The sequence below is a fragment of the Pseudophryne corroboree genome, chromosome 6 (assembly GCF_028390025.1).
Source record: "Pseudophryne corroboree isolate aPseCor3 chromosome 6, aPseCor3.hap2, whole genome shotgun sequence".
Taxonomy (NCBI): domain Eukaryota; kingdom Metazoa; phylum Chordata; class Amphibia; order Anura; family Myobatrachidae; genus Pseudophryne; species Pseudophryne corroboree.
In genome coordinates, this window is record NC_086449.1 from 790187830 (window position 1) to 790210459 (window position 22630).

The 22630-nt window shown below is 42.0% G+C and overlaps 1 protein-coding gene across 4 annotated transcripts in view; it reads left to right on the forward strand.

Moving 5' to 3' along the window:
* LOC134933535 (protocadherin-10-like) overlaps positions 1-22630 on the forward strand; it is a 127678-nt gene that overhangs the window by 55336 nt on the left and 49712 nt on the right. Inside the window, exons 2-3 of one of the 4 annotated variants that reach the window (XM_063928792.1) lie at positions 12756-12814; positions 15536-15621. The exons of 1 other annotated variant lie outside the window; for it this stretch is intronic. In XM_063928792.1, coding sequence (XP_063784862.1) covers positions 12756-12814; positions 15536-15621 — 145 coding nt within the window. The remainder of the gene's footprint in view (positions 1-12755; positions 12815-15535; positions 15622-22630) is intronic. 2 more of the 4 variants (XM_063928793.1, XM_063928794.1) reach the window with 2 other exon arrangements.

Here is a 22630-nt window from a genome sequence, read left to right on the forward strand (position 1 = left end):
TTTATAAGTTGTAACACTTGAGAGTTCCCATAACTGATACGAATGGATCTGACAATGGTCCTTAAAAGGGTTTTCTATGTAATTATACAATATAAAAAAAATTCCACGGCAAGGATGAAAATAATAGACAGACATGGATAAATTATTCATAGACATGTTACTTCTAGAAGTGTTGCGAAACACAGGAAACATTCATCTGGCCCTGGTGTAATTTAGTCGCTCATAACAAATTAATGGAGATGATCTACAGAGTCAGTCACTTTACCAGGGATGAGCTAAATTGTCAAAACTTTTTTTCTGCAAGATATTCACCTTGTAGCCAGGTTTTAGGGGGAGATGTACTAAACCTTGGAAAGAGATAATGTGGAGAGAGATAAAGTACCAGCCGATCAGCTCCTAACTGCCATGTTACAGGCTGTGCAGGCTCGGCGCTACCCGCTCAGCAAAGGGATGCAAAGCAGGTAGGTGCCAGGGTGGAGAGGCGCTCTCCCTGCTCTGCATCCTTGCTGCTGCACCTGGGCCCCCTGCTGCTGCCGGCTGCTGTGCCTGTCACACCGTTTGACAGGCAGTGGCGCCGGCAGGTTGAAGCTTCCCCCTACTCCTCTACAGTGTCCGTCTGTGTCCCGGGCTCTGCCCGAAAAAGGGGGCGTGGCTACACAGCACCGAGGGGCGGGGCTACACAGGACCAGGCTGAAGAAGACAGAAACTGCTACAAATCCAGCCAGCCAGATGGTATGTTGAAGGAGCATGAGTGAGAAAGTGTGTGTGTGTGTATCTGTGTGTATGTGTGTGTGTGTGTGTGTATCTATCTATGTGTATGTGTATCTACAGTATGTGTGTGTGTATCTGTGTATGTGTGTGTGGAAGGCAGTGTATATGGCACTGTGGGGTACTGTGTATCTGGCACTATGGAGCATATCTGGCACTGTGGGGGCATATGTGTATCTGGCACAGTGGGGGCATGTCTGGTACTGTGGGGTGCATATATGGCACTGCTGGGGGCATTTGTGTATCTGGCACTGTGGGGCATTCGTGTATCTGGCACTGTGGGGCATTCGTGTATCTGGCACTGTGGGGCATTTGTGTATCTGGCACTGTGGGGGCATATCAGGCACTGTAGGAGCATATCTGGCACGGTGGGGGCATATGTGTATCTGGCACTATTGGGACCATGCGTATCACGCCCCCATTTTCATTGGCCACTCCCCATGTGGCATTTGGCTAAACCCATTTTTGTCACGCGCGTATAAGGCACACAGTACCACTAAGACATTTTCTCTACTTGCACCAGTGGTGGGAGGGGATGCATAATTTGTACAAATGGCACTTCTGAGGGCATTATATATAACTGGTGCTACTAGAGGGGCTATTATGTGGATAACTGGCGCTACTCCAGGGGCTATTATGTGTATATCTGGTGCTACCACAGGATCTATTATGTATATAACTGGCATTACCACAGGGGCTATTATGTGTATAACCGGTGCTACCACAGGGGCTATTATGTGTATAACCGGTGCTACTACAGGGGCTATTATGTGTATAACCGGTGCTACTACAGGGGCTATTATGTGTATAACCGGTGCTACTACAGGGGCTATTATGTGTATAACTGGCACTACCACAGGGGCTATTATGTGTATAACTGGTGCTACCACAGGGGCTATTATGTGTATAACCGGTGCTACTACAGGGGCTATTATGTGTATAACCGGTGCTACTACAGGGGCTATTATGTGTATAACTGGCACTACTACAGGGGCTATTATGTGTATAACCGGCGCTACCACAGGGGCTATTATGTGTATAACCGGAGCTACCACAGGGCCTATTATGTGTATAACCGGCGCTACTACAGGGGCTATTATGTGTATAACCGGCGCCACTACTGGGGACATTATGTGTATAAACAGCACTACTATGCGCAGGGTAATGTGAATAAGATTGTGCTACTGTGTGGCGTAATTTGAAATGGGGGTACTATTGTGTGGTCACGCCCCTTCCTTGTGAGACCACATCCCTTTTTGCTGCGCGCTGTCCCTTTGTAAAATATGGGAGGTCGCAAATTTATTGTTTGCAGGGGGGCGCCGAACACCCTAGCACCGGCCCTGAGGCTGTGTTTGAAAAAAATAAATGACAGGAGCTGATTGGCTGGTACTTTATCTCTCTCTACTTGGATTAGTACATCTGCCCCTAAATTAGTCTTACATTTTCCCAGTCCTTCTGCAAACTCACTAACTAGTAGAATTACATCATACTAAGGGGCCTATTCATGAAGCAGTGATAAAAGTGGAGAAGTGAGCCAGTGGAGAAGTTGCCCATGGCAACCAATCAACATTGAACTAACATTTATAATTTGCATACTATACAATTGTACAGAGCAGCTGATTGGTTGCCATGGGAAACTTCTCCACTCTTTTTACTGCTTCATGAATAGAGTAGACTTCTTAAATACTATTAAGTCTACTTGGACTTAAGCGAAAGTTTGCTGGTTTAGATGTGTATTTTTTGCATTGAGTAAGTGCTAGTGACTGTTGATAATGATGACTAATATACAAATTGTTTTCCTGATCACAAATGTTGCTGTGCAAAAATATACAAAAGCTGCAGGAGGTGGCTTGTGAAAGAACACTCCCACTGCCAGTTTCTCAGATCCACAGCCTGCATCTGAAGATACGGCAACAGATCCACAATGATAACATTGGCTGAGTAACGCCCCCAAATGCCTGCAAACTCACCCACCCAATGTCTGAAGTACCGTGTTCAACACCGCAAGACTAGATCCAAATATGCACATTGCACAGATCAAAAAACATCAGATAATTACGTGAAAATCAAATTAGCATCCGCCCCTGAATCTGCCCCAATGTCTAATTTGCAAATGTCCATATTCTGACGCCTATGTAGTTTCTATCTTTAATATAACCAGATTCTAAGGTCATCATGACGCTGACTTTTGAGCGTTCTTAATCCCACTAATGTAGAGAAAATCTTCGAAGAGTTCACCATCAATGGCCTACATCGATGGTGCCCTTGCTAGTTTTCATCATTTGCAGGAAACTATTAATGGCTTGAACCATCGATAGGTATCTCTACTGTGGGACAAGTGACCATGCTATGCCAATCAGGGAAGAGGGCGGGTCTAAGTTGTGCACCAGGGGGTGTGGCTAAGCATTGTGCACCATCCTCTGAGATACAAAAACATTTCTGTATCCCTGCTGTCAATGGTGAAGAACCATCGACCAACAATGACAAACCATTGATGGTTGATGACCATGCCTAAACTTACACAGTTCCAATTACTTTATGCAAAATCAATAATCTATTTATACTTTATCTTTCTGAACATTTTTGCCATTTACCACATTAACATGTACAGTATTTAATTGCGAAGCAGCAGGAGGTTAAATAAAATTATTACTTTACAACTGTGAGGGCTGGATATAGAATATTGGCAGCTGCTCAAAGTTTATTTTCTTCTTTTTCAGCATATGGCTCCCATATGGGTGACAGTAATATTATGTGATAACATGATTGACAAGGTTATTTTTGAAATAAATGTGCAAAAGATGTTAATTGGATTGTGTGGCTGTAAATAATTTAATTTAATATGATATTGCTTGATTGGAATTCCCCTGACCTCTCAGCGTAAGATGTTGCAAAGTCACACACGCTCCACTAGATGGCAGAATTGTAGTATTATCATTTTTGTTTTTCTGGGAAGTTTCTTATTATCAGGTTCATTTCTGTACAGATAGAAAGTTACATGAAACAGAATTAATGGTTGTCAAGTAACACAGATTATTTTTTTTCTGACTTCATGAAAGAAATACTTGCACTCATTTACAAGTGCATTATTTGCAGTAAAAGGCAATTTAGAACACCATGTCACTGCTTTGACTCGTCATTTAGAGTAGAAGAATAGCATTTATAAGAAGATTATAGAGGATACACTGAACAGCCTTCCAATGTAAGTAAATGAGGAATGTATAGCACCATGATAAATGTGAAATCATTATTAATAGAATAATCATATGATAATTTAGTCATAAATGTGTCTTTTTAATTTCTTAATTGCTGAACGTTTTCTCACCCCTGTGCTAAGCCTATTTGGGCACTTTTTAGGTCAATCACATTCCAACAAATATATCACTAATTACTGTCTGCAGCAACCACACACATTATGCTTTTTTCTCCAGAATCTCATTAGTCTTTTTATCCCTTCTAACATGGTAAATAAAAATGTATTCAAAATAAATCCCAATTTTTTTTAGTGAACGTAAAAGTTTGAAGCCCAGCATCCCCTGACCGCCCCTGTCTCCTACCCTGACCCCTTCTGTCACTAATACAGGTTGAGTCTCCCTTATCCAAAATGCTTGGGACCAGAGGTATTTTGGATATGGGATTTTTCCGTATTTTGGAATAATTGCATACTATAATGAGATATCATGGTGATGGGACCTAAATCTAAGCACAGAATGCATTTATGTTATATATACACCTTGTACACACAGCCTGAAGATAATTTTAACCAATATATTTTATAACTTTGTGCATTAAACAAAGTGTGTGTACATTCACACAATTCATTTATGTCTCATATACACCTTATACACGCAGCCTGAAGGTCATTTAATACAATATTTTTAGTAACTTTGTGTATTAAACAAAGTTTGTGTACATTGAGCCATCAAAAAACAAAGGTTTCACTATCTCACTCTCACTCAAAAAAGTCAGTATTTCGGAATATTCCGTATTTCGGAATATTTGGATATGGGATACTCAACCTGTACCTATACAATACCTATACAACATTTATGAACTCATCTTGAGTTTTCTTTGTTATTCAGTCACACTGTCCTTTATTACATTTCAAGATACTGACATTCCCAAGATTTGAACCCATTGCCTGTGGCATTGCAATCAGACACTCTATGCATTGATCTGCCCTGCATAAAAAAGTTAGAGAATTCCAACTATTTGAAGCTTACCTTGTACTTTGTGAAAAAATGATCAGCATTGCAGCTGAGAAGATCTGTGTAGTGTGTGGCTGCAAGAGATTGGATAGGTGGCTGCACACTACATAGATCTGCTCAATTGCAATGCTGATTATTGTTTTTACAAAGTACCAGTAGCTTCATATAGTGTTCATAGTTTTTATGCAGGATCAAATAGCTCAATGAGTAGGGTGTTTGATTAGAATTCAACAGGTTATAGGTTTGAATCCTGGGTATGGCAGTATATTTAATTGTGTTATTTAATAAAGGGTATTGTAATGGAATAACAACAAACTCTTAAGTTAAGTGCAAGAATGTGGTGTTAAGAGGATTTATGTCCAAATCCATTTTCTTGCAGTGGTCTACAAATGTGTGTGTATTATATATAATGTGGGAAGGGGCATCATAGCATGGACTTTCTCTGGGATCAATCGTGTCATGCCCCTTCCTCACGAGGCATATGCCTTATGTCCCTATTTTAAAAATGCAGGGGGTGGGGGGAGCACCAATTCTCTCTCTGGCACGGGGCACCAAAAAGTCTTGTTACGGCTTTGCACTGTCTATATCTATATCTTATATATATATATATATATATATATATATATATATATATATATAATATCCATAGAGTGGCCGGCACTCGGAAGGCCTCCGTGGGCTTTCTGGCTCAGGTGCCATCCTATGAGGTTTCACCTCCATCCATGTCCCATAAAGAAGGCGGCACTCAGAGACTTTGTAAATAACAAAAGATTCTTTAGTGAACAAACTGCATGGTTACATCAACGTTTCGGGGCATGTAGCCCCTTCATCAGGATAACCCCACACTGCAAATCAACAAACATTTATAGGTGCACTCACCCCTCAAAGCTGTCCCCCACTGGCTGCCGCCGCCGTGTCCCAGGCCCGGCGTCCGTCCCCACGAGCAGAGCACTTCCGCCGGAAGTGACGTCGCGGGTCCCGGTCACGTTGCCGCGGCAACCTAACAAACAAAACAAACAACACATGCGTATGAGAAATCCGACCTGTCAGCGCCCACACATGCTACACTGGAACTGTGCTTTACTCCATGTCTCCTATCTCCAATGTATCCATAAAGTGCAACGTGCAAACAATGCTAATTACAGAACAGTTAACACTACGGGCAGTGAAACCACACCGCCAGCAGTGCCTAATCTGTATATGTGGCCATGTTGTATCCTCATCAATACTATATCATCAAAACATCTATAATAAAAATATATATAAAAAAAATATATATATATGGTAAAAAAACATATATATAGTAAAAAAACATGACCTAAGGTGATGCAACCAGACTATGATGTGAAAAATATGACTTAAAGTGCATAAGCCTGCTATAAAATCCAATGTGAAAAATATGTATGATAAAATGCCACATAGTGTTAAGGAAAAACACCCAGCTCAGTTTCAGTGCACCCATGCGTGGGTCTTAGTACAGATCGTACCCTCTATTAATTATATAGCCAGCAGTCACATTGGCATATCAACACCATTTAAAATGCATGATTATATGTGAATATATAAAAACATATATCATAGATTGTGAAACGAAACACATGTAAACTCCACACAGTTGTAAGCAACATCTTCCAAATGGCCTCACCACCATCATTAATCCCTGATCATATTTAATTACTGGCACTGTCCATATGTCGCTAAACCCAAATGTCAGCCGGTCAGCAGACCAGGCCCATTAGTACAACCCTTAGACCGTACACAGAAAGACCCCTTCATTTTGAATATAAATATTATAAGAAATTACTCAAGCCCAGAGATTCATTCAGACCTCTAGGTCTAATGGTGTCAAGTCTGAAGATCCACCGGGACTCCAGCTGGAGCAATTTTAATGCTCTGTTGCCCCCTCTGATGGATTCTGGCACCTGGTCAATAATGCGGTATTTCAAAGTCGCCATACCGTGTTTCAATTTTGCGAAATGACGTGCCACCGGCTGGTCACTATTACCTGAGCCCAACGCCGCCCTAATGGCCTGTCTGTGTTGGGCCATCCTTATTTTAAATAAACATTCTGTTTTGCCCACATAATACAGGCCACAAGGGCACATAATTACATATATTACAAATTTGGAATTACAAGACAACGGCCAATTGATAGTATATTTTTTAGGAGAATGTGGATGTACGATGCTAGTCCCTGCAGACATGTAGCTGCAGGTGGTACAACCAATACACCTATAACAGCCATTTGGTCTACTCAAGAAATGTGAGGGAGCTGGTTTCTTGAATTTACTAAGGTCAGTTTTCACTAGAAGATCTTTAATATTCCGACCCCTCCTATAGCTGGACATGATTTGTGTGTTTTTTAATGTCTTGAGTTCGGGGTCTGTGGTAATAATAGGCCACAGAGCCTTGGCCCTTTTGTTGGTATAATGGCTGTTAGTGTCATATGTGTTAACCCAGGGTAATTTATTCTGTTTCTTGCGCGTCACGGTTTTGGTCAGAAGGTCCACTCTATTCAGAGCACATGCTTTCGCTCTCGCTTGTTTTAATAAAGGTACAGGATATCCCCTCTCCACAAACTTAGCCTCCATGTTGTCTAGTTGTTTTTCAAGATTTGCGGCAGTATTTGTAATCCTGCACACCCGTAAAACTTGGGAGTAGGGCAAACCATGTATGGTAGGGGCAGGATGAAAACTATTATACCTCAATAGCATGTTTCTATCAGTGGGTTTGGAATATAAATCTGTATCAATCTTCCCTTCATTGATTCGGATAGAAATATCCAAAAAATCAATGTGGGTATGACTGCATTGCATGGTGAGCTTAATAGTACTATCCGAGCTGTTATGTTTAGCTATGATGTCCACTAGGCACTGCTCATCTCCTATCCAGAAGATGAGCAAGTCGTCTATGTAACGATAATACAGATAAATTTGCTCAACAACCGCCGGATTTTCATAAAACAGCCCCTTCTCGGTCTCCCACATGAAGGTGTTTGCAAAGGCCGGAGCCACTGCTGACCCCATCGCACACCCCATTATCTGCCTGAAGAACTTGTCTTCAAACAAAAAATAGTTGTGCGTCAAGGTGAACTCCAGTAATTCAATAAATAAATCCACATCTGGACCTGTATATGCCGTATTGCCTGTAATTAACCTTCTAACTGCCTGTAGGCCTCCTGCATGCGGAATGCATGTATACAGGCTAGATACATCAATTGTGGCCATCAGCAGATTAGGCCGATAAAGGGGGTTCTATAGTGATTCTCAATACCAGTGATTATGTTACTGAATGTCATCGTTTATTGAGTGATACAGATACCTATTGCCCTTTAGAGAGGGACCCCACAGGGTCTTTTGTAGAGGAATTAGCCGGTATTTTGACCAGAGCATGTGAACAGGGGTTGCTGTCTAAAACCATGATTCAGAAATTATTGAACACACACCCGGCAGTACCGGTGTTTTACACACTCCCGAAAATACACAAGCACGCACAGAGACCTCCTGGGAGACCGATTGTGTCGGCCCGGGGGTCTCTGTGCGAACCACTGGCCATTTTTCTAGATTCCTATTTACAACCATGCATTCAGCAAACGTTCACACATTTGAAAGACTCCAATGTGTTGTTGGAGAAATTTTTACAGTTTGACCAGGTACCACCTAATCTGCTGATGGCCACAATTGATGTATCTAGCCTGTATACATGCATTCCGCATGCAGGAGGCCTACAGGCAGTTAGAAGGTTAATTACAGGCAATACGGCATATACAGGTCCAGATGTGGATTTATTTATTGAATTACTGGAGTTCACCTTGACGCACAACTATTTTTTGTTTGAAGACAAGTTCTTCAGGCAGATAATGGGGTGTGCGATGGGGTCAGCAGTGGCTCCGGCCTTTGCAAACACCTTCATGTGGGAGACCGAGAAGGGGCTGTTTTATGAAAATCCGGCGGTTGCTGAGCAAATTTATCTGTATTATCGTTACATAGACGACTTGCTCATCTTCTGGATAGGAGATGAGCAGTCCCTAGTGGACATCATAGCTAAACATAACAGCTCGGATAGTACTATTAAGCTCACCATGCAATGCAGTCATACCCACATTGATTTTTTGGATATTTCTATCCGAATCAATGAAGGGAAGATTGATACAGATTTATATTCCAAACCCACTGATAGAAACATGCTATTGAGGTATAATAGTTTTCATCCTGCCCCTACCATACATGGTTTGCTCTACTCCCAAGTTTTACGGGTGTGCAGGATTACAAATACTGCCGCAAATCTTGAAAAACAACTAGACAACATGGAGGCTAAGTTTGTGGAGAGGGGATATCCTGTACCTTTATTAAAACAAGCGAGAGCGAAAGCATGTGCTCTGAATAGAGTGGACCTTCTGACCAAAACCGTGACGCGCAAGAAACAGAATAAATTACCCTGGGTTAACACATATGACACTAACAGCCATTATACCAACAAAAGGGCCAAGGCTCTGTGGCCTATTATTACCACAGACCCCGAACTCAAGACATTAAAAAACACACAAATCATGTCCAGCTATAGGAGGGGTCGGAATATTAAAGATCTTCTAATGAAAACTGACCTTAGTAAATTCAAGAAACCAGCTCCCTCACATTTCTTGAGTAGACCAAATGGCTGTTATAGGTGTATTGGTTGTACCACCTGCAGCTACATGTCTGCAGGATCGAGCATCGTACATCCACATTCTGCTAAAAAATATACTATCAATTGGCCGTTGTCTTGTAATTCCAAATTTGTAATATATGTAATTATGTGCCCTTGTGGCCTGTATTATGTGGGCAAAACAGAATGTTTATTTAAAATAAGGATGGCCCAACACAGACAGGCCATTAGGGCGGCGTTGGGCTCAGGTAATAGTGACCAGCCGGTGGCACATCATTTCGCAAAATTGAAACACGGTATGGCGACTTTGAAATACCGCATTATTGACCAGGTGCCAGAATCCATCAGAGGGGGCAACAGAGCATTAAAATTGCTCCAGCTGGAGTCCCGGTGGATCTTCAGACTTGACACCATTAGACCTAGAGGTCTGAATGAATCTCTGGGCTTGAGTAATTTCTTATAATATTTATATTCAAAATGAAGGGGTCTTTCTGTGTACGGTCTAAGGGTTGTACTAATGGGCCTGGTCTGCTGACCGGCTGACATTTGGGTTTAGCGACATATGGGCAGTGCCAGTAATTAAATATGATCAGGGATTAATGATGGTGGTGAGGCCATTTGGAAGATGTTGCTTACAACTGTGTGGAGTTTACATGTGTTTCATTTTACAATCTATGATATATGTTTTTATATATTCACATATAATCATGCATTTTAAATGGTGTTGATATGCCAATGTGACTGCTGGCTATATAATTAATAGAGGGTACGATCTGTACTAAGACCCACGCATGGGTGCACTGAAACTGAGCTGGGTGTTTTTCCTTAACACTATGTGGCATTTTATCATACATATTTTTCACATTGGATTTTATAGCAGGCTTATGCACTTTAAGTCATATTTTTCACATCATAGTCTGGTTGCATCACCTTAGGTCATGTTTTTTTTTACTATATATATGTTTTTTTACCATATATATATATATATTTTTTATATATTTTTTTATTATAGATGTTTTGATGATATAGTATTGATGAGGATACAACATGGCCACATATACAGATTAGGCACTGCTGGCGGTGTGGTTTCACTGCCCGTAGTGTTAACTGTTCTGTAATTAGCATTGTTTGCACGTTGCACTTTATGGATACATTGGAGATAGGAGACATGGAGTAAAGCACAGTTCCAGTGTAGCATGTGTGGGCGCTGACAGGTCGGATTTCTCATACGCTTGTGTTGTTTGTTTTGTTTGTTAGGTTGCCGCGGCAACGTGACCGGGACCCGCGACGTCACTTCCGGCGGAAGTGCTCTGCTCGTGGGGACGGACGCCGGGCCTGGGACACGGCGGCGGCAGCCAGTGGGGGACAGCTTTGAGGGGTGAGTGCACCTATAAATGTTTGTTGATTTGCAGTGTGGGGTTATCCTGATGAAGGGGCTACATGCCCCGAAACGTTGATGTAACCATGCAGTTTGTTCACTAAAGAATCTTTTGTTATTTACAAAGTCTCTGAGTGCCGCCTTCTTTATGGGACATATATATATATATATATATATATATATATATATACAAAGTTCTGGAAAAAGACAGCAGTCAAAGCTATTGTAAATCATTGGCAAGGCGGTGGTGCAGGGTAAAAGATAATAATAATTACACTCACTCTTTCTGCAATTTAGAAAAAGAAATTACCAGCACTCACAGTTTAGATGAACGTGAAAAGAGTTTTATTCTTCAAGAAAAATCCATGTGAAGCACCATCTGATAGCTGTGGCCCAACAGCTGTTTCAACCTGAGGAAAACCGTGTTGGTTGAAACAGCTGTTGGGCCACAGCTACCAGATTTTTCAGTAGAAAACAGTAGCAACATTTAGATACAAGTACATACCTACCAACTGGCCTGATTTGTTCAGGTTTGAATTGCGTGCTTGGAAGTTGGGAGGTATCACCATTCACCACCACCCTGCATGCACCAGTTCTGGTGGGGTGTGATATAATAGATCTCCAATGTCTAGGTAGACAATAGGTCAACATAATATAGTCGGCATGCATTAGGTCAACAGATATACAAAATACAAAATGTTGACAGAAGTTAAGGTCTACCTAATTTGGTAAAGCCTGCCCCTTTACACACAAACAGTTGGACTGCTCTTTGAAAACTGAGACTGCTAGGGTTATTTATTGGTGCGAGTTGGAGTGACCAATGATGCAACCGTTGTACCCTATCCATGCTTCATTCACTGCTTAGGGGGAGATGTACTAAGCAGAGAAGAGTGGAGACATGAGCCAGTGTAGACCAACCAATCAGCATTGAAGTAACATTTAGAATTTGCATACTATAAAATTAGACAGAACAGCTGATTGGTTGCCATGGGCAACTTCTCCACTGGCTCATTTCTCCACTCTTATCACTGCTTAGTACACCCCCCACACCCCTTCGTCTTGTATCAGCACCAAGATTCTGTTCTGAGAAACATTTTGACATGTAAGCTACAATGCATTCCGAATGTTATCCCTGAGAGTAAATCATTATAATCTTCCGGTATTATGGGGAAGATTACATTGGTATTGCAAAATTTTACAGGTGACACCAACATTCTTCCTTCATTAATATGAAATTGCAATAGATCAAACCACATTTACTAGCGCATATTATGCCAGGGCTGGTTTCTGTAGAAGCTGGAATCTTGTTTGATCATCCACTAGTACTTTTAAGTGGTTTACTCCACGACAAATCTTTGAAAGTATTTTATGTCAACAAACCAAAAACGTTCACCTAGAGGTGAGAACCTCATCACCTAGAGGTGAGAACCTCATTCTCCCCAGAAAATATATTGCTACTTTAAAAATTGTGTCATACATTTTTATTTTGTCATCCACTATTCAAACCATTCCTGTAACACATTAGATTTTCATTATAACCAAGCCACCTGCAAATCATCTCCATTTAAATGTAATTAAAGCTGAGTGTATGCAAATTGGTCTCATGCAGCGATATGCTAAAATTCATACCAGTTGGGGGTCACAATGAGACTAGAGCTGAGAAAACACTATTCTAAGCAAAATTCAATGTACCTACATTAGGGGAAGAACAGACGCTTAATGTGTATGATTTCATTGTTCACTTCTTTGTTTTCTAGATAAAGCTTCCCAATACCGACTGGTCACCGCAAAAGACACAGAAACCCGGCCTTAAAAGGTATACTAATTAACTGCTACTGTCATGATGTTTCCTCCTTGTGTATGGTTAATGAATAATGATTGCATACAGAAGCCGTTTGATTAGCAATGATTAAAAATGATAGAATAGATGAAAAGAAATGAAATGCATTAAAAATAGGAAACCATGTAGGATTGGCTGTACACTGTGGTGCTCTGGATTGGCTGTATACTGTGGCACCATCTGGGATTGGCTGTACACTGTAGTGCTCAGGATTGGCTGTACACTGTGGCGCTATTTGGGATGGGTTGCACGCTGTGGCGCTCGGGAATGGCAGTACACTATGGTGCTATCTGGGATTGGTTGTACACTGGGTTGAATTTACCTGGTTAAGGTCTTCTAAATAGTTACTGAAAGCAAACCAGGCATGTTTTATTGCACAGAGGATTCAGTAAAAAAACAGACATTGCTACGTATCGGTTAAAACACATACATCCGATAAAATATTGGTTTCCAGCTATCACTGGGTCTGTTTAGTAAAAATGGTGATATACAAACATATCAGAATTTTGCACCTGGCCTGGCCCATTGGATATCGCCATATATGTATCACTTAGGGGGAAATTCAATTAGCCCCGATAATTTTTCGGGGGTTAAAAAGGTGGTAGCCCCATGCTTTACCGCCCAGGGCTATTCAATTACAGCCTCTTTTTTTTTGCATTCGATATCGGGGAGTTAACACATACAATCTGGGAAAAGTTCCCAGACCAATGTGTTAACCCACTGTTTACACCTGATAATTGTCATTTAGCGCATATTTCTTTTCAGGTCTACTCAGACCTGAAAAGAAATATCCATTAAATGCAGTGCTGCATGCTGACTTCAGGGCTAATTGGATAACCCTGGAGATCAATTAGCCTGCGGTAAATTACAGAGGCTAATTGAATCCCCCCTAACTGTGTTGGGATAGGTCATACATTATTCATCGCCCCGGTGAGAAAATAACACCCCTAAGTAATGTCTTTCACAAATGTAAAAGATATCTTTCTCCAGCCACCGCATATGCGCTAGATTCTGCATACACACAGACCGGGTCAGAGGGACCCTGGGAGAATGCATGAAGAAAACTGTCTCTTGTCTTCTCTCCAATGTGAGCAGCAAATATGTCATCCAGAAATTGTTATATGCGGGGGCTGCAAGACTCTCACAGGGCAAAAGAAAAGCAGAAGAGATATCTTTAATTTCTCTGTCCTTTTCATTATGCTAATACCGATATTTTAGGCGTTCTCCAGATAAAATGCTGAGAAAAGCTTTTTTTTTTTTATAGTTTACTAAATAGACCCCTTAGTAATTCATGCAGCCTGAGACAATGACCTATCTTTTTGCAATCTAGCCCTTCAGCACATCAAAAATTGCCATAGCGGTACACATAATTGTTTACAGTGAACGCTGCATGTGAGATTAAAGTGTATGTCTTCCACATAGTCCGTCTAGTGTTCAAATGAGTGGCCGTTTGTACTACAGTATTTGCACATGTATTTTTGTACAGGAAACTGTGGCAGATGTATTAAGCCTGGAGAAGTGATAAAGCAGTGATAAGTGCAAGGTGATAACGCACCAGCCAATCAGCTCCAATATGTAAATTGACAGTTAAGAGCTGTTAGGCTGCTGCGTTACCACCTTGCACTTATCACCGCTTTATCACTTCTCCAGGCTTAATACATCTGCCCCACTGTTACTTTAGTCCTTGCTCATTCGGTGATATCGTCTTTACAACACTTCCACTATTATCTTTGACACAGTTCCTTACGGGTAGCAGTTGATTTACTGACGGACACAACACAGACAGTCATAATCCTGACAACCATTGACCGACAGTCAAACTACCGACACGGTCAAAATACCAACATTTATTATGCGGACATATTTATAAAAAAAGCCGACATAGTCAGAATACCAACATTTCAAATGCCGACATATCAAAATGGCGACATGTGTTTTTAAGAAATTTTTGCCCCAAAACAGATTTATTTATACTCTATCATCCCAGTGGACCTAGAGGAGGAATATAACAGTGTGAAATAAAATAGTGGGAATATAGATGCGGAACACTTAGACGGTGTCCATGTTGACCTGTGTCGACATGGGCACTAAACAAAACAGAAAAACTCACATCGGCATTTTGGCATGTCGGCATTTCACATGTCGGTATTCTGATGTTGGCATTTTGAACATGTTGGCACAATGAATGTCGCTATTTTGACCGTGTCGGTATTTTGACTGCAGGTCAATGTCTGTCGGGACTATGACCGCCGGAATTGTGTCTGTCGGTAAATCATACTGAATCCTTCCTCACATTTATATACATTGAGTAATTATAACATTTGTATAAGAGTACTTACTGTAGGGGGAGATTTATCAAAGCTTGGGGAGAGATAAACTGAAAAGAGATAAAGTACCAACCAATCAGCTCCTGTCATTTTTCAAACACGGCCTGTAACATGGCAGTAAGGATCTGATTGGCTGTCACTTTATCTCTCTCCATTTTGCCTCTTTCCAAGGTTTTATACATCTTCCTCTTCATCCCATATGTGCCAGGTGTTTATGTTCCAGTTGAATAGTAATGACAGATGTCCTTCAAAAAGTTTCTCTGATACAAAACTGAGCAGTAGGAAAGCGCATGACTTAATATATAATTATAAAATGTTTATGTAAATTTTGGACAGAACACAAATATCTTTTTCTGTTCTTGATCTCTAGCTCGCAGAGTCTCGAAGATCTTGGAACTCGAAAAGGTGTGAAAAAAGATCACGACAGACTACGTACACTAGTTTCCCCAGTAACTGGTCTGTATATACACCCTGCAGTGGACATAGAGAGCTGATAGGGCCCCCTCCCCCGTTACAGTTGTCATATTAATACAGGGTAGCAGTCCTAACTGTACGGAATAGGAGTGGTCATGTTGGCTGTTGACAGATACTTTGACAGTCCATTAACGTTAAACATTCAACACACCTGTGCATAGGTAAAACAATGATTGTCAACAGGAGAGACTAGTGATCCTATAAAGATCATTGTTGAGCTTAGAAATGGATCATTTTCACCTTAGTCCATATTTTCAGTGACATTCAATATCACTCTTCCCATGTGACTGTACATAGGGCTGTGTTATGTGGTTCAGGCAGTTGCATAGGGCAGGTGCGTCATGGAGGTCCCTACTGCTGCTCAGACTTTAGTGTCAGCCTGAGTCATGTGATGCTGTGCGCTATTTGATGTGTATATCCTCTAGATATGTACTGGAATCTACTGGCTTTTATTGGGGATCCGGTCTGAAGACTGACACTGTCTAGGTCGACAATGTTTAGGTCGACCACTATAGGTCGACAGTCACTAGGTTGACAGGGTTGGAAGGTCGACAGGGTTTCTAGGTCGACATGTGCTAGGTCGACAGGTCAAAAGGTTGACATGAGGTTTTATGACCGTCTTATGACCGTCTGGATCCCATACTGAACCCTGTGTGATATCTGGTTAGCCTGTCTATAACTCTCTAAGCGGCCGTTTAAATTCTTGATGATGTGCGGTCAGAATGTGTGGCTTCAAACATCAACGCCATGGAACCCCACAATAGCCCATTTTCCTTTACACCTGCTGGCGTGGCGTCCTTTTAGCCAGCCCTTTGTGACAACAGCGTTTGACTTATTTGCAAACACTGTGTCTCTAGTGTGTAGCATCCAGTTTGTGTATAGTGATAAGTATGTAACACATGTGTCATATTTGTGTGAAATATGAATAGAGATCAATGTGTATCAGGTGTGTGATGCCAGTGTGACCTGTGTATAGTGATCAGTGTGTATTAGGTGTGTGATATCAGTGTGACCTGTGTATAGTGACCAGTGTGTATCAGGTGTGTGATGTCAGTGTGACCTGTGTATAGTGATCAGTGTGTATTAGGTGTGTGACATCAGTGTTACCTGTGTATAGTGATCAGTGTGTATCAGGTGTGTGATATCAGTGTGACCTGTGTATAGTGACCAGTGTGTATCAGGTGTGTGATGTCAGTGTGACCTGTGTATAGTGACCAGTGTGTATCAGGTGTGTGATGTCAGTGTGACCTGTGTATAGTGATCAGTGTGTATCAGGTGTGTGATGTCAGTGTGACCTGTGTATAGTGATCAGTGTGCATCAGGTGTGTCATATCAGTGTGACCTGTGTATAGTGATCAATGTGTATTAGGTGTGTGACATCAGTGTGACCTGTGTATAGTGATCAGTGTGTATCAGGGGTGTGATATCAGTGTGACCTGTGTATAGTGATCAATGTGTATTAGGTGTGTGACATCAGTGTGACCTGTGTATAGTGATCAGTGTGTATCAGGTGTGTGATGTCAGTATGACAGGTGTATAGTGATCAGTGTGTACCAGGTGTGTGATATCAGTGTGACCTGTGTATAGTGATCAGTGTGCATCAGGTGTGTGACATCAGTGTGACCTGTGTATAGTGATCAGTGTGTATCAGGTGTGTGATGTCAGTATGACAGGTGTATAGTGATCAGTGTGTATCAGGTGTGTCATATCAGTGTGACCTGTGTATAGTGATCAGTGTGTATTAGGTGTGTGACATCAGTGTGACCTGTGTATAGTGATCAGTGTGTATCAGGTGTGTGATGTCAGTATGACAGGTGTATAGTGATCAGTGTGTATCAGGTGTGTGATGTCAGTGTGACCTGTGTATAGTGATCAGTGTGTATCAGGTGTGTGACATCAGTGTTACCTGTGTATAGTGATCAGTGTGTATCAGGTGTGTGATGTCAGTGTGACCTGTGTATAGTGATCAGTGTGTATCAGGTGTGTGATGTCAGTGTGACCTGTGTATAGTGATCAGTGTGTATCAGGTGTGTGATGTCAGTGTGACCTGTGTATAGTGATCAGTGTGCATCAGGTGTGTCATATCAGTGTGACCTGTGTATAGTGATCAATGTGTATCACGTGTGTGATATCAGTGTGACCTGTGTATAGTGACCAGTGTGTATCAGGTGTGTGATGTCAGTGTGACCTGTGTATAGTGATCAGTGTGCATCAGGTGTGTCATATCAGTGTGACCTGTGTATAGTGATCAATGTGTATTAGGTGTGTGACATCAGTGTGACCTGTGTATAGTGATCAGTGTGTATCAGGGGTGTGATATCAGTGTGACCTGTGTATAGTGATCAATGTGTATTAGGTGTGTGACATCAGTGTGACCTGTGTATAGTGATCAGTGTGTATCAGGTGTGTGATGTCAGTATGACAGGTGTATAGTGATCAGTGTGCATCAGGTGTGTGACATCAGTGTGACCTGTGTATAGTGATCAGTGTGTATCAGGTGTGTGATGTCAGTATGACAGGTGTATAGTGATCAGTGTGTATCAGGTGTGTGATGTCAGTATGACAGGTGTATAGTGATCAGTGTGTATCAGGCGTTTGACATCAGTGTGACCTGTGTATAGTGATCAGTGTGTATCAGGTGTGTGACATCAGTGTGACCTGTGTATATAGTGATCAGTGTGTATTAGGTGTATGATATCAGTGTGACCTGTGTATATAGTGATCAGTGTGTATCAGGTGTGTGATGTCAGTGTGACCTGTGCATAGTGATCAGTGTGTATCAGGTGTGTGATATCAGTGTGTTCAGTGTATAGTGATCAGTGTGCATCAGGTGTGTGATATCAGTGTGACCTGTGTATAGTGATCAATGTGTATTAGGTGTGTGACATCAGTGTGACCTGTGTATAGTGATCAGTGTGTATCAGGTGTGTGATGTCAGTATGACAGGTGTATAGTGATCAGTGTGCATCAGGTGTGTGATATCAGTGTGACCTGTGTATAGTGATCAATGTGTATTAGGTGTGTGACATCAGTGTGACCTGTGTATAGTGATCAGTGTGTATCAGGTGTGTGATGTCAGTATGACAGGTGTATAGTGATCAGTGTGTATCAGGTGTGTGATGTCAGTATGACAGGTGTATAGTGATCAGTGTGTATCAGGTGTGTGATGTCAGTATGACAGGTGTATAGTGATCAGTGTGTATCAGGTGTGTGATATCAGTGTGACCCGTGTATAGTGATCAGTGTGTATCAGGTGTATGATATCAGTGTGACCTGTGCATAGTGATCAGTGTGCATCAGGTGTGTGATATCAGTGTGACCTGTGTATAGTGATCAATGTGTATCACGTGTGTGATATCAGTGTGACCTGTGTATAGTGACCAGTGTGCATCAGGTCTGTGATGTCAGTGTGACCTGTGCATAGTGATCAATGTGTATCACGTGTGTGACATCAGTGTGACCTGTGCAAAGTGATGCATAAAGTGTATGATATTCAGAGCCGTAACTAGACTTTTTGGTGCTCTGTGCCAGAAAGAGAATTGGCACACCCCATTTTTCCAATAGGGACATAAGGTTGGGAAAGGCATGACAAAATTGATCCCAGGGAATGACCATGCTATGATGTCCCTTCCCACATTTTTCTTATATATAATATATATATAAATATATATGTATATTTTATACACACACACACACACGCACGCACGCACGCACACACACACACACACACACACACACACACACACACACACACACACACACACGTAAAACACTGCAAGAAGATGAATTTGGACACAAATTCTCTGTATACCACTTTCATGCACTTAACTTGAGAGCACATTGTTATTCAGTTACAATACCCTTTATTAAATAACACATTTCAATATACTGCCATACTCATTGAGCTATTTGTTCATGCATAAAAACTATGAGAACTACAGTATATGAAGCTACTTGTACTCTGTAAAAATAATAATAATCAGCATTGCAAATGAGCAGTTCAATGTAGTGTGCAGCCACATATCCAATCTCTTGTAGCCACACACTACATAGATCTGCTCAGCCGCAATGCTGATCATATTTCACAAAGTACAAAGTAAGCTTCAAATAGTTAGAATTCTCTAGCGTAGAATTCTCTACCTTTCTATGCAAGGTCAGATAGCGCATCAATAGAGTGTCTGGCTGCAATGCCACAGGCAGGTTTGAATCCCAGGTATATCTGTAACTTGAAATGTAATAAAGAACAGTGTGACTGAATAACAAAGAGCTCTCAAGTTAAGTTCATGAATGTTGTATAAATATTAGTGACAGAAGGGGTCAGGGTAGGAGACAGAGGAGGTCAGGAGATGCTGGGCTTCAAAAAGGGGGGAACTGCAAGTGAAAGTAATTAAAAAAGATATTTGACAAGTGCCGCCAACAGCGCCCCCTACCCTGCAGCGCTATGTGCGGTGGCACACTCTGCACACACCTAGTTACGGCCCTGATGATATTAGTGTGATCTGTGTATAATGAGCAGTGTGTATAGGTGTGACCAGGGCCGGATCTAGACTTTGTGGCGCCCCGGGCGAAAAATAGGGGAGTGACTTCATGGAGAAGGGGCGTGGTCAGTTAGGCCCCCTTTAGAGTTGTACTCCCAGTAGAGTTGTGCCCCCTAGTTGCACCGTGCCCCCAGTACTGTGTTCCCTGTAGAGTTGTGCCCCCTAGTTGCGCCGCTTAAAAATAAAATAAAAAAATTAATACTTACAATCCCCACTCCTGCTTCCTGACTGCTGCTGCCCTCCGTCTCTGGCCGCCGGCGCCACTCCTCTTATCTATGGAAGAGATGTCATGACATCTCTCCCATAGCACCGCATAGACACTAGAGGTCAATTATGACCCCTAGTGTCTATGTTGCGCTCCCACAATGCAGTGCGGTGTGCGATGACTTCAGCACCGCATCTACCGAGCACCGGGGGGCACCAGTAGCGGATCTTGCCACGGCGCCCTCCAGATGGCGGTGGTGCCCTCCAGAAGGTGGCACCCCGGGCAAAAATCCTGCGTGCCAGTAGCAAGATCCGCTACTGGGTGTGACCTTTGTATAGTGATTAGTGTGTATCAGGTGTGTGATATTGGTGTGTACTGTACTCTCTACCTTTTTTGTGTGTTGCAGTTTTCATGAGTCTCTCTGATCATGTTCTGATGGACAAGGGGAAGAGTTTGCAAAGTACTCTTAGCATAGCTTCCAGGTGCCTCTCAGCAAATATAATGTGTTGGCATCTTATAGAAGCATGGGTAACATGGAATATTATTATGGTGCCTAGTACCAGTCAGATGAAAATATCTCATTATAACTATACACAACATTTTGTCAGCTCTCGTGTAACAGTAAAACCCCATTTCCCATTCCCTGCTGGGAACCACACAGGCATTCCTGTACGCTCTGCTGTACTGTTAGAAATAGTGCAGAGCTCTAGAATGTCAGTAAACTGTAACCTACTCTAGAAATAAAATGAGAACTAGAAATGTAGTGATTTTCTTGCCAGCACATTTATTTACTTTAGACCCTGTTATTAAATAAACCCCCAATGTGATTTTTTAAGTATAAACTTTCTCCCCTCAACTGGCAGAACAGGTCCCAGAAATGAGATCCCATGGCTCAACCTGTACCATGGGCTATGTTTCTTCATGTATAGTACACATCTTCTGTGATACTGTGTAGGATTTAAAATCATTATTGGAATAAACAAAATAGGGACTTCACAGATGTCTCCTGAGTATGCAACATTAGGAAAAGCTGTGACACAGCTTTTCCAGAAGTAATATATAAACTATTTAAAATTAATTCCAACTGAATGGATAAATGAAAGGATTAAACATTAATGCAGATGATAAATTACACTGGGTCCCATACTCCAACCAATCCGGCTGCACACTGGATGTCTGCCAGGGCCAGCAGTGCTTGTCTTACTCTTGCCAGAAGAGTGATGTTGATCACTAATACACTGTCTGAGTGTATGTTAAAAGCTTGGAGAGCATCTTCAGCAGGACTTTGGAGAGAATCCTCCGCTGGACATGGGAGAGCATCCTCAGCAGGCCTTTGGAGAGTATCCTTGGCAGGACCTTGGAGAGCATTGTCAGCAGGACCATGGAGACCGTCATCAGCAGGACCTTGGAGAGCTTCCTCAGCAGGACTTGGAGAGCATCCTCAGCTGGACCTTGGAGAGCATCCTCAGCTGGATTTAGGAGAGCATCGTCAGCAGGACCTTTGAGAGCATCCTCAGCAGCACCTTGGAGAGCATCCTCAGCAGGACCTTGTAGAGCAGTGATGGCTAACCTTGACACTCCAGCTGTTGTTGAACTACACATCCCAGCATGCCCTGCATCAGTTTTAGCATGGCCAAATAGCAAAACTGATGCAGGGCATGCTGGATGTGTAGTTCAACAACAGCTGGAGTGTCAAGGTTAGCCATCACTGTTGTAGAGCATCCTCAGCAGGATTTAGGAGAGCATCATCAGCAGGACCTTGGAGAACATCGTCAGCAGGACCTTGGAGAGCATCCTCGGCAGCACCTTGGAGAGCATCCTTAGCAGGACTTAGGAGAGCATCCTCAGCAGGACATTGGAGAGCATCCCCAGCAGGACCTCGGAGAATATCCTCAGCAGGACCTCGGAGAGCAACCTCAGCCTACAGTAATGTGTTGTACACTGACAATATGCAGCCTGCAAGATTAACACTGGATTGTGGCACAGTTTAAGGGTTCCAATAGATTAGGCTGGGCTCTGGATCCCAGTTAACGTTTATTCTACACTATGTTTATCCTTTCTGCCTAATAAAAAAAATAAAATTGCCTTAAAGAGAAATCAATCAAAACAAACATCGGTTTGCTGTATTAAGTATGCATGAAAACCTATGAATACAGCTTTTCTTCTCTATACATGCTATCAAAGTGTTTCTTTATCCTGCTGAATGCAAATGGGAATTACATCCTTACCAACTAAACACAGATTTCAA